This window comes from Ptychodera flava, chromosome 9 (assembly GCF_041260155.1).
Source record: "Ptychodera flava strain L36383 chromosome 9, AS_Pfla_20210202, whole genome shotgun sequence".
Lineage (NCBI taxonomy): Eukaryota > Metazoa > Hemichordata > Enteropneusta > Ptychoderidae > Ptychodera > Ptychodera flava.
Window position 1 is genome coordinate 33,431,016 of NC_091936.1, and position 12,039 is coordinate 33,443,054.

A 12,039-nucleotide genomic window follows, 5' to 3' on the forward strand; every position below is an offset into this window, starting at 1 on the left:
GTCTCTTCAAATTCGTGCAGGCGTTCAAGAACAGGGTATTTGGAAGTAGGTACGTGTGGATCATTCCCGGTTGGTATAGCGAAAACTGGTGGGACGACATCGATCTGCAGTCTGAATGCACTTTGCAACAAGTTACTGAAGCTATCCGTGGTTACTTAGCGACAGATATGCTTTCATTGGCCAAAACAGAAGAGCCTACCGTATCTGGTTTGGTAAGATGTCTCCTAAAATAACTTATCTTTATGTTGTAAACGTAATTAGCTAACGACAGTAAGATGCTGTTTTGTTACTCTTGATTGAGTTATGACAAAGAGCAAGAAAGCATGATTGGAAACCGATAAAGAATTGGAATCTACACCTTCTAATAAAACCATTACATTGACGTTTACGGAACCAATACAATATCCGTAAAATTCCGCTCAAGGAAGACGACTTATATTAATTTACTGCAAAGTCGTTAGATATCAATTTCAATATAAAATATGAAATTTCTTCTCCTCTGCGTAATTTTTACCGAATCCGTTATGACTCTTACGTCAGAGACTCCGTAACGGAAATATTCTAGCAACATTCTCATTACAACCCTTTATTTCTATTCCATAACTCCAATTACAATCAACTGCAAAAACCCTTTTTTATGTTTCAAGACGCCATATGAATATCATCAGAGGTACCGCAGACTCAGTGGAAGTAACTACACAGTTTTGCACGGGTATGCCTACGATGGCGTTTGGGTCATAGCGGCTGCAATTGATAGGGTACTAAAGCAATGGGATAATGCCAGCACACTTACCTCGACTTTCAATTATGGAAATGATCAAATGTTCCAAGTCTTTATGGAAGCAATGAATGAAACAGACTTTGTCGGTGTGACAGTAAGTGTGCACATTTTACTCTCCCTCCTTCCTTCCCCTCCCCATCTCTCTCTCTCTCTCTCTCTCTCTCTCTCTCTCTCTCTCTCTCTCTCTCTCTCTCTCTCTCTCGTTTTTTTTTGCTCTTTTACAAGTCGTTTGAAGTTTATTATATATCTGGCCTACATTAACGGCTGAAATACAATCGCCTTCCGAGATCACCCATATAAATTATTCTGACAGATGAATTTAAATGAATTTAAAACATTAGTGCTGATACGTAGCCTGCAATGGCGTATACATTGAAACAAGCATAAAATGGTATACGTCGTTATGTCAATGTGTGAGACAGTGAAGATTACAATTTCATCGGAGGCAAAGGGTTGCGAGGATTAAACGCTACATCAGGCAAAGGTTAGGAAAGATTGTTGCATTACGATTACAGTTTCCACTAACATGAAATACCTCTTTGACAGGGTCCAGTAAGATTTAAAGATGGTGACCGGCTTGGTACTATTGTGTACGAGCAGTATCAAGGTGAGAAATATTACTGATTATCTAATAGATCATTTGTCTTGAAAAATTATTAAGTATAGGCAGTAATTACACGCCTCAATAACAGCTGACACAACATGGTATTTAGCCATATGAATCTCTACAATAGCATTGATAGACCTACTAGTACGGAATCGAAGAGCTTTTGACAGTGTGCTTTATATGAATGTATTTTTCGCTTTTCACATAACGTGTCGTTTAAACCAGTTCCATTTGCACAAATGATTTCAGACGGAAAGGAGATCCCAGTCGGTGAATATTACGCCTACAGCGATGGCTACCGAATGACTGATAATATTTTATGGGAAGGTATGTTATGCAAGCTTCCTTGTTATTTTGAACAGAGATTCCATGCCGTTTATGAGGCAATCTTATGGAAAATGCAAAATTATTTATAAGTTGAATCTATATGTTTGAGCAAAATTGCCATCGTTAGGCGATCACACGATTCACGGTGTTCTATCTATTTTTACCATTCACCAGGGGGGTCACCTCCAGCTGACCAACCAATCATTAAGCGTTATCCGCATGCTGTGTCATTTATTCTTTACGTCATCATGGGTTCACTCAGCTACCTGGGGATCATGGTCGCGCTGATGTTTTTGTTCTTCAATATGAAATTTCGCAAGCACAGGTAAGACTGGGCACGACCCTTGCTTTGCTGGGTGTTTCGTTACGCAAAATGTTGGAGACTATTTAAATCTATTCTCAGTGGTAGGTCTTCAGTGAAGCTTGCCATTATCTAATCGCTTGTCTGGTTTTCTGCAACGTTGGCAACATTTATCCAAATCAAGACCAATTGATGACATTTGAGGTTTTAGACACATTCGCAATAACAATCTTTGGCACAGACGTGTAGCTAAAGTTAAGTGAAACAATGGGGATGAATAGGTCACTGTGTCTTCCTTATATAATATGAAAACCAGATGATAATTCGTACCTCATTCTGACAGCATTAAAGTGAGCAATAACTAGGACATCGACGTATATGGTTTCTTCTGGTCATTTACCTCGTACTCTTTGAAAATAAGTTTTGCATTAAAACTTCCATGATGGTATTTGACTATTTTAAATCTCAAGTGTTTATGTACTATCTAACTTGTTCACTCTGCTGATGAAACTCGCGAAAAGGCATTCGAGTTTCGAAAAAAATCATTCTATAGGTTTACTTTGTATTCTAACAATTATCACCCTGAATGCTGCGTTTCTTCGAAAAACTTTGCATTTGTCGCATATTTTCTGGTGCGGATTTAAAACTAACAAAGCGCCCTAGGCTGGGAGCCGGCTTAACTTGACGATGTGAAGTCATGGGGACTTATAAATAGGACTCTGTTCGTCCGTCCACGCTTATATCTCTACTGAGTCAATGTCTTTTAAATTGTGCATAGGGATATTTTATTTTTTTCAACGAGATCCAAGTGGGCAGACGGCAACTTTGTGACGTACATGAGCACATATAATTGTTTATTAATAATGGTACGATCCAATACGGCCACCAGGTGGTCAGATTTTACATCTGCGGTGAAATTACACAGACCTGCCATGACTTTTTCTTTTAATTATGCACCTCTAATATTTTCAGCAATATGATTCAATATGGTTGCCATGCAGCCATTTTGTTCTGCTGTTTTTAGTATTCAAAACCATTACTCAAACATGCCCGGATCAATGTCATTCGAACTTGGTACAAGTCAACGCATTTTGACTTATTATGCATGTCAAATTTTTTTGAGATACAATTTAATATGGCTGCCAATTATCCCTTTTGCTCTAACTTTTTCATACCCACTCTTATATCATATAGCCACACCTATTACCAAACTATTATACACATTTAGCTGAACTAAACCCGCCGTATTTTGTACATCAACAATGCACATGCACATCAATACAAGGCTACTGCATTCTAAGCCATTTTCCGGATAATATTATGCTTTTACATATTTCACTTCACTTCACCAATGATCAAATCTGTATACAGTATCTGATCAAAGAGATTATGTTTAATTGATTGAATGATTTCAAAATTTATTACCAAGCAAGAACTATGTCATTTACAACGACTTGTTCTTTCTGTTTCAGGTTTATAAAGATGTCAAGTCCATTTCTGAACAATCTGATCATAATCGGCGGAATTCTGTGTTACGGCTCCATATACTTTCTTGGTTTGGATGGAACATACTTAAATGATCATGAATTCAGCATAATATGCACGGTAAGTAGACATTTGCGATGGCTTTCCTTTTAAATTTCCCTTTACAAGTTATGAAGCACACATTCTATGGCGATATTGTGCATATTTATATGTCTACTTCTCAAAAAACGAAAAAGACATCGATGTGAACAGAGCTATACAATTCAATTTTTATCAGTCCTTAAAAATTACAGAATCAAAATTGCATTAAAATATTGATTTAGGATGATGGATTTTTCCGGCATTATTACGGCTAGAATTATTATATTGAGTTTTCCAATGCAATTTTTATAACTCATTGCATACAGAGGAAACGATTTAATGTTTTCGATGTGCCAAAGATTCTGTTGCGACATAAATTACAATAAATAAATATAAATTCTTGCAAAGAATGAAGAATTTCTTGCTTATATTAAAGCAATGGACATTATTGATTTACTGTACTTTTCATACTTCTTATGGAATTGTTACATGGTGCAGTGAATTTTATACTTTCTTGATATCTGGAATGGACAAATTGATATGAAAAGCTATGAAGTAATTGTCTAAAATTTAGAGGACTGATAGTCAACATTTACATATTATCAGCCATTCTATCTACCCAATTTTGATCATCAGGTTAAATCCTGGATGATTGCTACAGGTTTCACCATAGCTTTCGGTGCCATGTTCAGCAAGACCTGGAGAGTATACAGTATTTTTACAAATATCAAAATGAAGAAGAAAGTGAGTGACCCTGATTTGAAGAAAAAATGTCCTAGATATACGTCCTCTGGTGTGCATGTTGTCATTTCTCCGACAGTCTTAACCACACTCTAAAATCAACGTTTTTATGTTACTTCACATTAGCCCTCATGGACATAACAGTAATCAAGATTATTAACATAGCATAACCTGACTATGATTCATTTCAACTATTATTTCAAAATTGTGAAACAAGACCGACATTTATCTTTTTCTTATTCTTTGACTGGTAAACATTTCTAATCCTCTATACCTATCGCTTAGTGCCCATGACTATCAACTTGAATGTTCAAGTAATTTGAATATCAGTAAAAGCTTCTATATTTGGTGTGGAGACCCTCCTACAGATATACTGTCCTTTAAAACTAAAATGTTCTTTAAAGTCTATGTAAGACTGATCAACATGTGACGTAACGGCATATTATATGTTAGTCATCACTCGCAAAGTGTTCACATAATAGTAAGCTTTTGCCTTCTCTTGCGAAAGGTGATCCGTGACTATCGGCTATTTGGAATAGTTGGCGTTCTGCTCATGGTCGATGTTGTTATCTTGTTGTCATGGGGATTGAAGGATCCACTGCAAAGAAAAGTTGTTGAGGGTCCAGAGCAGGTACAAGTAGCAATCGCTTCATTAAAAACTGATGATGATCGATAGCGTGTGTGACACAAAATTTCCAATGACTAGGATCCAATTAAATTGCTAATGAAATCGATGAAAAACAGTCATGAGTGTCAAGGTACTAAGTATGCAGTGAGAAAACCACGATAAATTATTAAGCTACAAGAGTTCTAACGGAAATATACACATTTTATTGTTTAATAAAAATAATTTTCAGAATATTTTGGTAACAATGTCACCAAGCTTTGATTTGTCGCAAACCTTTGAACCGAGATTGAATTTCCAATACACTATTGCGCTTAAGGAGAAACGTTCAGATAGTACATTCAACCAAAGATTTAATAGTACGCTGTAAAAACTGAAGCAGAGTTTTGAAATGAGATGAACGCAAGGTACATATACTGGAATGGGGTCGACTTGATACATATTCAGGATAAATATCACGCAGCACTGTTCGGGTGATTAATGTAACTCTACCTTGCAGTGCAATTACTTCGGCATCCGTCGTTTTTCGCTCCCATTTCGCGGTGAATGACTTACTTATCGGTGAAGAGCGCTGAGATGTGCTGAACTGATATTACAAAGTCATAAAATGAATTTAATTGATGAAACATTGTAACACGTAGATTTTAAAATAAGACCTCTTGTATTTTATTTCAGCCCGACCCGGGTGGCAGAGACAGTTCCATAATTCTTGTTATGCATCACTGTGAAAGCGTACATATGACCATTTGGTTGGCAGCCATATACATTTACAAAGGTGTTCTTATGGTAAATTTGGTATTTTTGTATCATTAAAAGGTGTGTTCCGAAGTACGTGATCGAAATATTGATAAATCGTTTTAGCTTTTAGCCTTTATAATGTACGTTTAAATCAACCAGTGATACATTGGGGTTAACATAGAGTGTCAATTATTTTTATACGAGCGGATTAGATCAAATTGGATGTTATAATTTGATGGAATGTTATTTTATTGGTTACTCATCATAACTGCGTACAATTGGGGCCTTGTCGCCTTTTTGATTTGTGCTCATACCAAAAATGTGCTAAATAGAAAATACAATCAAACTAATATTGAACATTTGTGAGTAAATGCCACAACACAGCAAAGTGATGTCTGGTGTTTCAAAATAGCTATCATATTCAACCCTACCTACGACATCCTATCATGTACAATAAGTGCAAGATGCAGAGTGGACTAGTATTCATTTCAAGCAGAATGCTCGTCATGCACAGATCTTCGGACACTGAATTTGTTACAATTCTTTTCTGGTCTATTGCTTATTCTAACTCATTTTGCAGCTCTCAGAACAAGTAATATTTTCACCGGCTTATAGCTTGTGAAAATCAAAACGTTTATTTTCCCCATAGGGTTAACAGAGAGGGATGACGACCATTTTTTTATTTGAAGTATCGGTGAATTTTAGGTTATGTTTTTTCAGTACCAAAATTTGCACTGTGACCCCATATTTGTATCATTAATTTGTTAAAAGAATGATTGATTGGGAAATTTTAGTTTAAGTCTTTGGATTTTGAGGCGTGTACTATAAGCAAATTATGAGGATTATTTTCGTATTAAAATTCATCATCGATGTGAAATATTCACATATCCTGCATCTTGACTTATAATCACGTGATGGCGTTTTGGTTTGATATTTTGGATTATAGCAGCATGTTCAATTGTGCAAGGTTTGATGGGAGAAAATTTGGTATCGATGGATAGTATTGAAACCATATCTCTACTCAGGGAGTGGTAGCCTGATACCCAATGTACGACAAATACTCTTGCAAAAATGTATGTCAATATCACAGTACCATTGTATTACCTTGTGAATTATTTGTACTTCTCTATTACAGATATTTGGTTGTTTTTTAGCTTGGGAAACCCGGCATGTCAATATTCCTGCGTTAAATGACAGCAAATACATCGGGATGAGTGTCTACAATGTTGTCGTGATGTGTACGGTGGGCGGTGCTCTGTCGTTTGTGATTCGAAATAATCCCAATGCTGCATTCGTAATCATGTCGTTATTCATCCTGTTTTCAACAACAATCACACTCTGCCTAGTCTTCGTTCCAAAGGTAAATTGCATTGGTATTGTAAACGCACACACTTTCGCAGATTCATCTGTAAAATATATTCAAAATGTGTATCTGAATAGAAACTGGTTCCCAATGGACTAAACATTGCACTTTATACAGACATTTTGATGTATCTTGAGTTACGAAATGAAAAGTATAGCTTTAAAGGTATACTGTCACCTGTTCCAATTTTGCCACAGTTACCATGGAAAGAGAAAATCTAACCAATCACAGATTTTAAGCGGGTGGCCGCTTTTTTTTAAAAAGCGGAGCCCTTACATGGGCATTTGGATTACAGGTGACTGTATACCTTTAATGCTCTGTTGTAGGACACTCATTACTCCGAAGTTTTGAAGGTAATCTTCAAATGTTTCCTTTTTTCATAAAGATATTAGAACTAAAGCGTGATCCAAAGGGAGAAGACAGAAAAATTCGATGCACGACGAGCAAGGGAAGTTTGCGTATTCCTCCGAGTTCAAGTAGTACAGACTTTTCAGATAGGGTAAAGTGTCTTAATGCAGAGAGGATCAGGTTGAACAGGCTTCTTGAGGAGGTAAGTTAAAAAATTTTGAGAAGTGGTGGAGTGTAAACTTTTCAATGAAAGCGATCGTAAACGAAATGATGAAACTTGCGACGCGGCTTCCCTACACTATCTTGTCAGCAACCAGATCAAATGTTAAACAAATCTTTTCTTGTACGTTTTGGCTACAATTTAGCGCATTTAAGCTTAAGCTTTAATACGAAAACCCGTAGAAATCTTTGAAACCTAACCTCTGAATGATCTTAGTTAGGCTGAACTATTTTGGATTCTGTAAGCTTGTCTACCAAAGCGATACAGAACAAGAACATGCACAGACTTTTAGCCTGTAAAATGGCACACACTATAGAACTGTATTTCTTATCATTTTCATTAGAAAGACAGGGAAGTGTCGTTTCTTCTCGAACAAATCGGTTCCGGAAATTCTATGATGTCCCACCCTTCTGAAGCTGACATTGCAAGGAGTGTCAGTGCAACATTGCTATTGAACGAAGAAAGAGGGCATTCGTACCTGCCCAGATCACGTGACGGTAACGCCACTAGGTAAGTTCATGCAGTATGTATTTTTCATGTCGGAAAGTTAAAGTTGAGACCACACAAAGTTAATGGCAAGTTCTTTGTCGCGAAAAGTTTACAAACGATTGAGGTACCTCGTTAGTTTGAGTGCGTTCACTGAGTAGAAATAGATGATGTCTTTAGACCCGTTAAACACTGAAAATGTATTCCCTTTGAATTGTTTAATGGCAATGGAATCAAATGTATGGCTTGTATTTCAGACACCGTGAGATGCAGGGACTTGTGCCAGCTACTTGATGTTTTCAGAATAAAAAGCAATCATAACGTTTACCGATGAAAAGACCACTTTATAACGCTTGCGAAACTTGTATTATCTATCAAAGGCATGGTTCCACTTCTGAAAGCTAACCCATGCATTTCAGCAAGCCTAGCACTGCATAGTATCATAGTAGGGTGAGGATATTATTGACTGCAATGAGTACTCTTTTTCATGAAGTGTAATGCTTATAAATCGTAAAGTTGTGATTTATTTTTTATTTCAAACTGCAATATTATCTAGAAACGAAGATGTGCTTCACAATCCCATGGATGATTTGGAGGAATTTACATCGGCATTCCTGCCATCCATGTGCCACTTACCCCACCTTTCCTAAAGAACTCTAGTAAATCAGAAGAGAAGTATGATCTGGACGAAGAAAACTCCAGACATTCAGACTATTACGAGATAACCAGCAAGTTACTCGACAGCCAAGACAACTCAAGCGATAGCAAAGAATTGTCGCCGACGAAATTGAAAGTAACAGTGGCAGACATATCGCACATTGAACAATTGCCCACCTTACCAGGTATAGACTATGGTTTGATCAGCTTTTCATCTTAATGTAAGGTCGAAAATATATATACCTTTTAAGAATGCCATCAGGCTATAACTTAAAACTTAATCACCAGTATAAGTTACCTTATGTGGACTATATTAACGCGGTGCCTTCATGATTGGCAATTGCCACAGTTGCTGAAGGCGTTACGCATTGGCGCATATCTATCTCAATAAGGTTTTATATCTCCAATCAAGAGATTGTGTAACGTCAGATTTGAACAATGTTTTCTTCAAAAGGCAGTTATAGGAAATACATGTTTGGAAAGTATGAATGCCTCGACAAAATAACCAATCTTATACACAAATATTTGCCCCAACTGTACGCGTAAAGTGCAGGTCAGTGTTACCTGTCATGATTCATGAATCAGTTTAAGCAATTGGAAATGACGATGGTTTTATGCAATTTTGGCAAAATTATTACCATCACATGTACTGCTGCTTAAAAGGGGCCTTTAGCATGTAAGGAGTGTTTTCCATTCATGTGATTGGGTACTGTGATTTTCCTCGAGCCAGCTATCCCTTTCAATACTTCAAAAAACACTAACCTGTTAAGGTCACAGAACACAAAACATGCCTTGATATGCCATAAAGCAGAGTTTCAAGTACGATGCGTCATCAAGGCGAATCATGAATTAAGCATTGATCGATTTTATTCAGTGAATGAGAAAAATAATTTGCCCCTGACTGCTAGTCATCTGACAGGGATTAACCTACTGTAATTTTAATCAATATGCTTCTCCGAATAGATTTTGCATAATACAAGCATAATTTCATCAAGCGCAATGATTCTCGAACTTCAAGTTTTATGCGTTTGCTCAAACTCTTATTCTCATGGAACAATTGACTATTCTCGTTTACAACAAATAATTTAAAATTGAGGTTTATAGTGAAAATATTTAATCAGCTGATAGTTGAATTAAAAAGATAGTAAGGCAATTATTCTTTATTTTATCGAATAGACAGCAAAATTTTAACTTTTTCGATGGGGCTTCAAAATGTGTTTGTGCAAGTCAGAAGCAATTAAGGAATTGACGCTGTTAAATACTACAATCAGTTCGCTTTCTATCAAAGTGTTTTTGGTGAAAGAACTCACACCTCTTGAAAAGAATCACTGCCAACCGTCGATTCACGACCTCCAGTCAAATTATAATTGAGCGAGCTTCGTATTTAACAGTACGTCACTCCTTGTATATTACTTGTAATAGTTTCATTTCAAAGAACATACGCTAATTAATACTTATCTCATCTCTCTTTCAGTCACGGCACATTTGGAAACCAATTACTAGAATTGTATCCACCGGACAGAGTAGATAAAGGACACAAGGAGTACTAAAGAGAGAGTGTGTCTATCATAAATACCTGACGTCCACATTTGCAATTCTGCGATGCTTATGTCTTTACAAACCTGGAAAAAAATGTTTGAAGGCATTTCTGACGAACGAATAGAACTTTGATGCCTTTCTGTTATTGATGTCCGACTCCGCAAATATGAGAACTCTATATTCCAAAGTGTAGTCGAATGAAATTGACGCTGATCAATAATGCCGTGCCGATAACGACGTCTCACATATCACGTGTACATACTAAATCCACTTTCAGTTCCATGTCTTTTCAAATTCTACCAATGATTCCAATATTAATTTTTTAAATAAATGCTCGATTTCTTGATGACCAAACTTACTTGTATTTTGCAATTTTCCAATATGTCACTCCTTATCAAAATTTCTGTATCGAGCTGACTTTATGTGTAAGGATATATGCATAGGGTTGATGACTTGGCATGTCATGAAACTGCAACCTCTATCCACAATGACTCTTCAATTCGTAACAATTAATTACAAATAATGAAATTTCACATCATTACAACATCGGAGCAATTTTACAAAAATTTAAATATCTTCTTCTTTTTCGTTTGTTTGGTTTATTTTGTATTTTGTATACAAAAGTTTATGGCACCGTTTATTATAAGCAAAACATAAAAGAGGTAGATAATGAATCCCTATGATTTATTTTGTATTTTATATGAAGTTTTGTGGCACTGTTTATAATGAGCAATTGATGAAATGATGAAATGTAGCCATGTGTTGATGGATGATGTGGTACTCAAGCTTTGTCTACAAAGGCTTTACCCCCCAGGTATGGCTTTGGGCAAATAGATATAATGCCGCTGTTAGAGTTAGTGGTTGTTTCATCATGTCCAAGGCAGTCAAACGCACAGCTTCTTTTCATGGTCCTTCTTCGGCAACAGAGTCATTAAAAGGACGAATTATTTCATACACAATCATCTGTCCTGTTTTCCTGTTTGTCGTGTGATCTCGTAAACATTCTATCAGCATATTAAGATTTAATATCATGGATTAGTATGACTTTTTGATTTATTTCAACAGAATCCGTAGGGGCCTATTAATAACTGAGAATAACTATTTGAAGTAACATAAGTCCTGCAATTCATTACAGTTGTGAGTCGCAGTTAAAGATAAATGGTTCTCTGAGATCATGGATACACAGGCATTCACAATCAATCTTCCTTGAAATAGCAAAAAAATTCTGAATGTTTACCACTTCGAAACCTCACTGTTTAGATACAGTGAGGCTCTGAAGTTTTGGTTTTATTACACCTTACATACTTTTAGTTTTTATTGAGTTTACTTTTGGCAAAAAGTAGTATTAAGGGGTTAATTAAAACTTTTGCGGGAGCTGACATACGGAAACGCATTGCTACCTATCTTGTTATTCCCGGGTGAAGGTCACAGTCTACAATCGCAAGTAAAATCGCCCGGGGACAAAAACGTTTAGCATAGTAAAAGTCCGCAATACTCTCAAAGAAACGAAAATTATTATTGCAGTTTAATCAAATATTGCTCAAATTATTAAAATTCATTCAATGCATGACAAATCTGCAGAAAAAACGCGTGTTTATCTTCACTAGTATGATCATGACATTGAATGTGATCGATTCCACGCATTTCACAACGTAATGTCTTCTAACAGTTAGAGCTTAGAGCAGAAAATTGAACGTGAACTACAAGCATTGGCAGGAAAACAGCACTGATCACGATTAA

General features: G+C 36.3%; 1 protein-coding gene across 1 annotated transcript in view; it reads left to right on the top strand.

The window, feature by feature from the left end:
* The window catches only part of LOC139140749 (gamma-aminobutyric acid type B receptor subunit 2-like), a 36,237-nt gene extending 24,985 nt beyond the window's left edge, over positions 1-11,252 (top strand). Inside the window, exons 6-19 of the mRNA XM_070710143.1 lie at positions 21-212; positions 648-875; positions 1,328-1,388; positions 1,638-1,715; positions 1,890-2,040; positions 3,489-3,621; positions 4,219-4,326; positions 4,832-4,954; positions 5,624-5,734; positions 6,822-7,046; positions 7,435-7,599; positions 7,961-8,127; positions 8,660-8,945; positions 10,235-11,252. Of these exons, the coding sequence (XP_070566244.1) occupies positions 21-212; positions 648-875; positions 1,328-1,388; positions 1,638-1,715; positions 1,890-2,040; positions 3,489-3,621; positions 4,219-4,326; positions 4,832-4,954; positions 5,624-5,734; positions 6,822-7,046; positions 7,435-7,599; positions 7,961-8,127; positions 8,660-8,753 (1,836 nt within the window). The 3' untranslated portion in view covers positions 8,754-8,945; positions 10,235-11,252. The remainder of the gene's footprint in view (positions 1-20; positions 213-647; positions 876-1,327; positions 1,389-1,637; positions 1,716-1,889; positions 2,041-3,488; positions 3,622-4,218; positions 4,327-4,831; positions 4,955-5,623; positions 5,735-6,821; positions 7,047-7,434; positions 7,600-7,960; positions 8,128-8,659; positions 8,946-10,234) is intronic.
* The last annotated feature ends 787 nt before the right edge of the window (positions 11,253-12,039 follow it).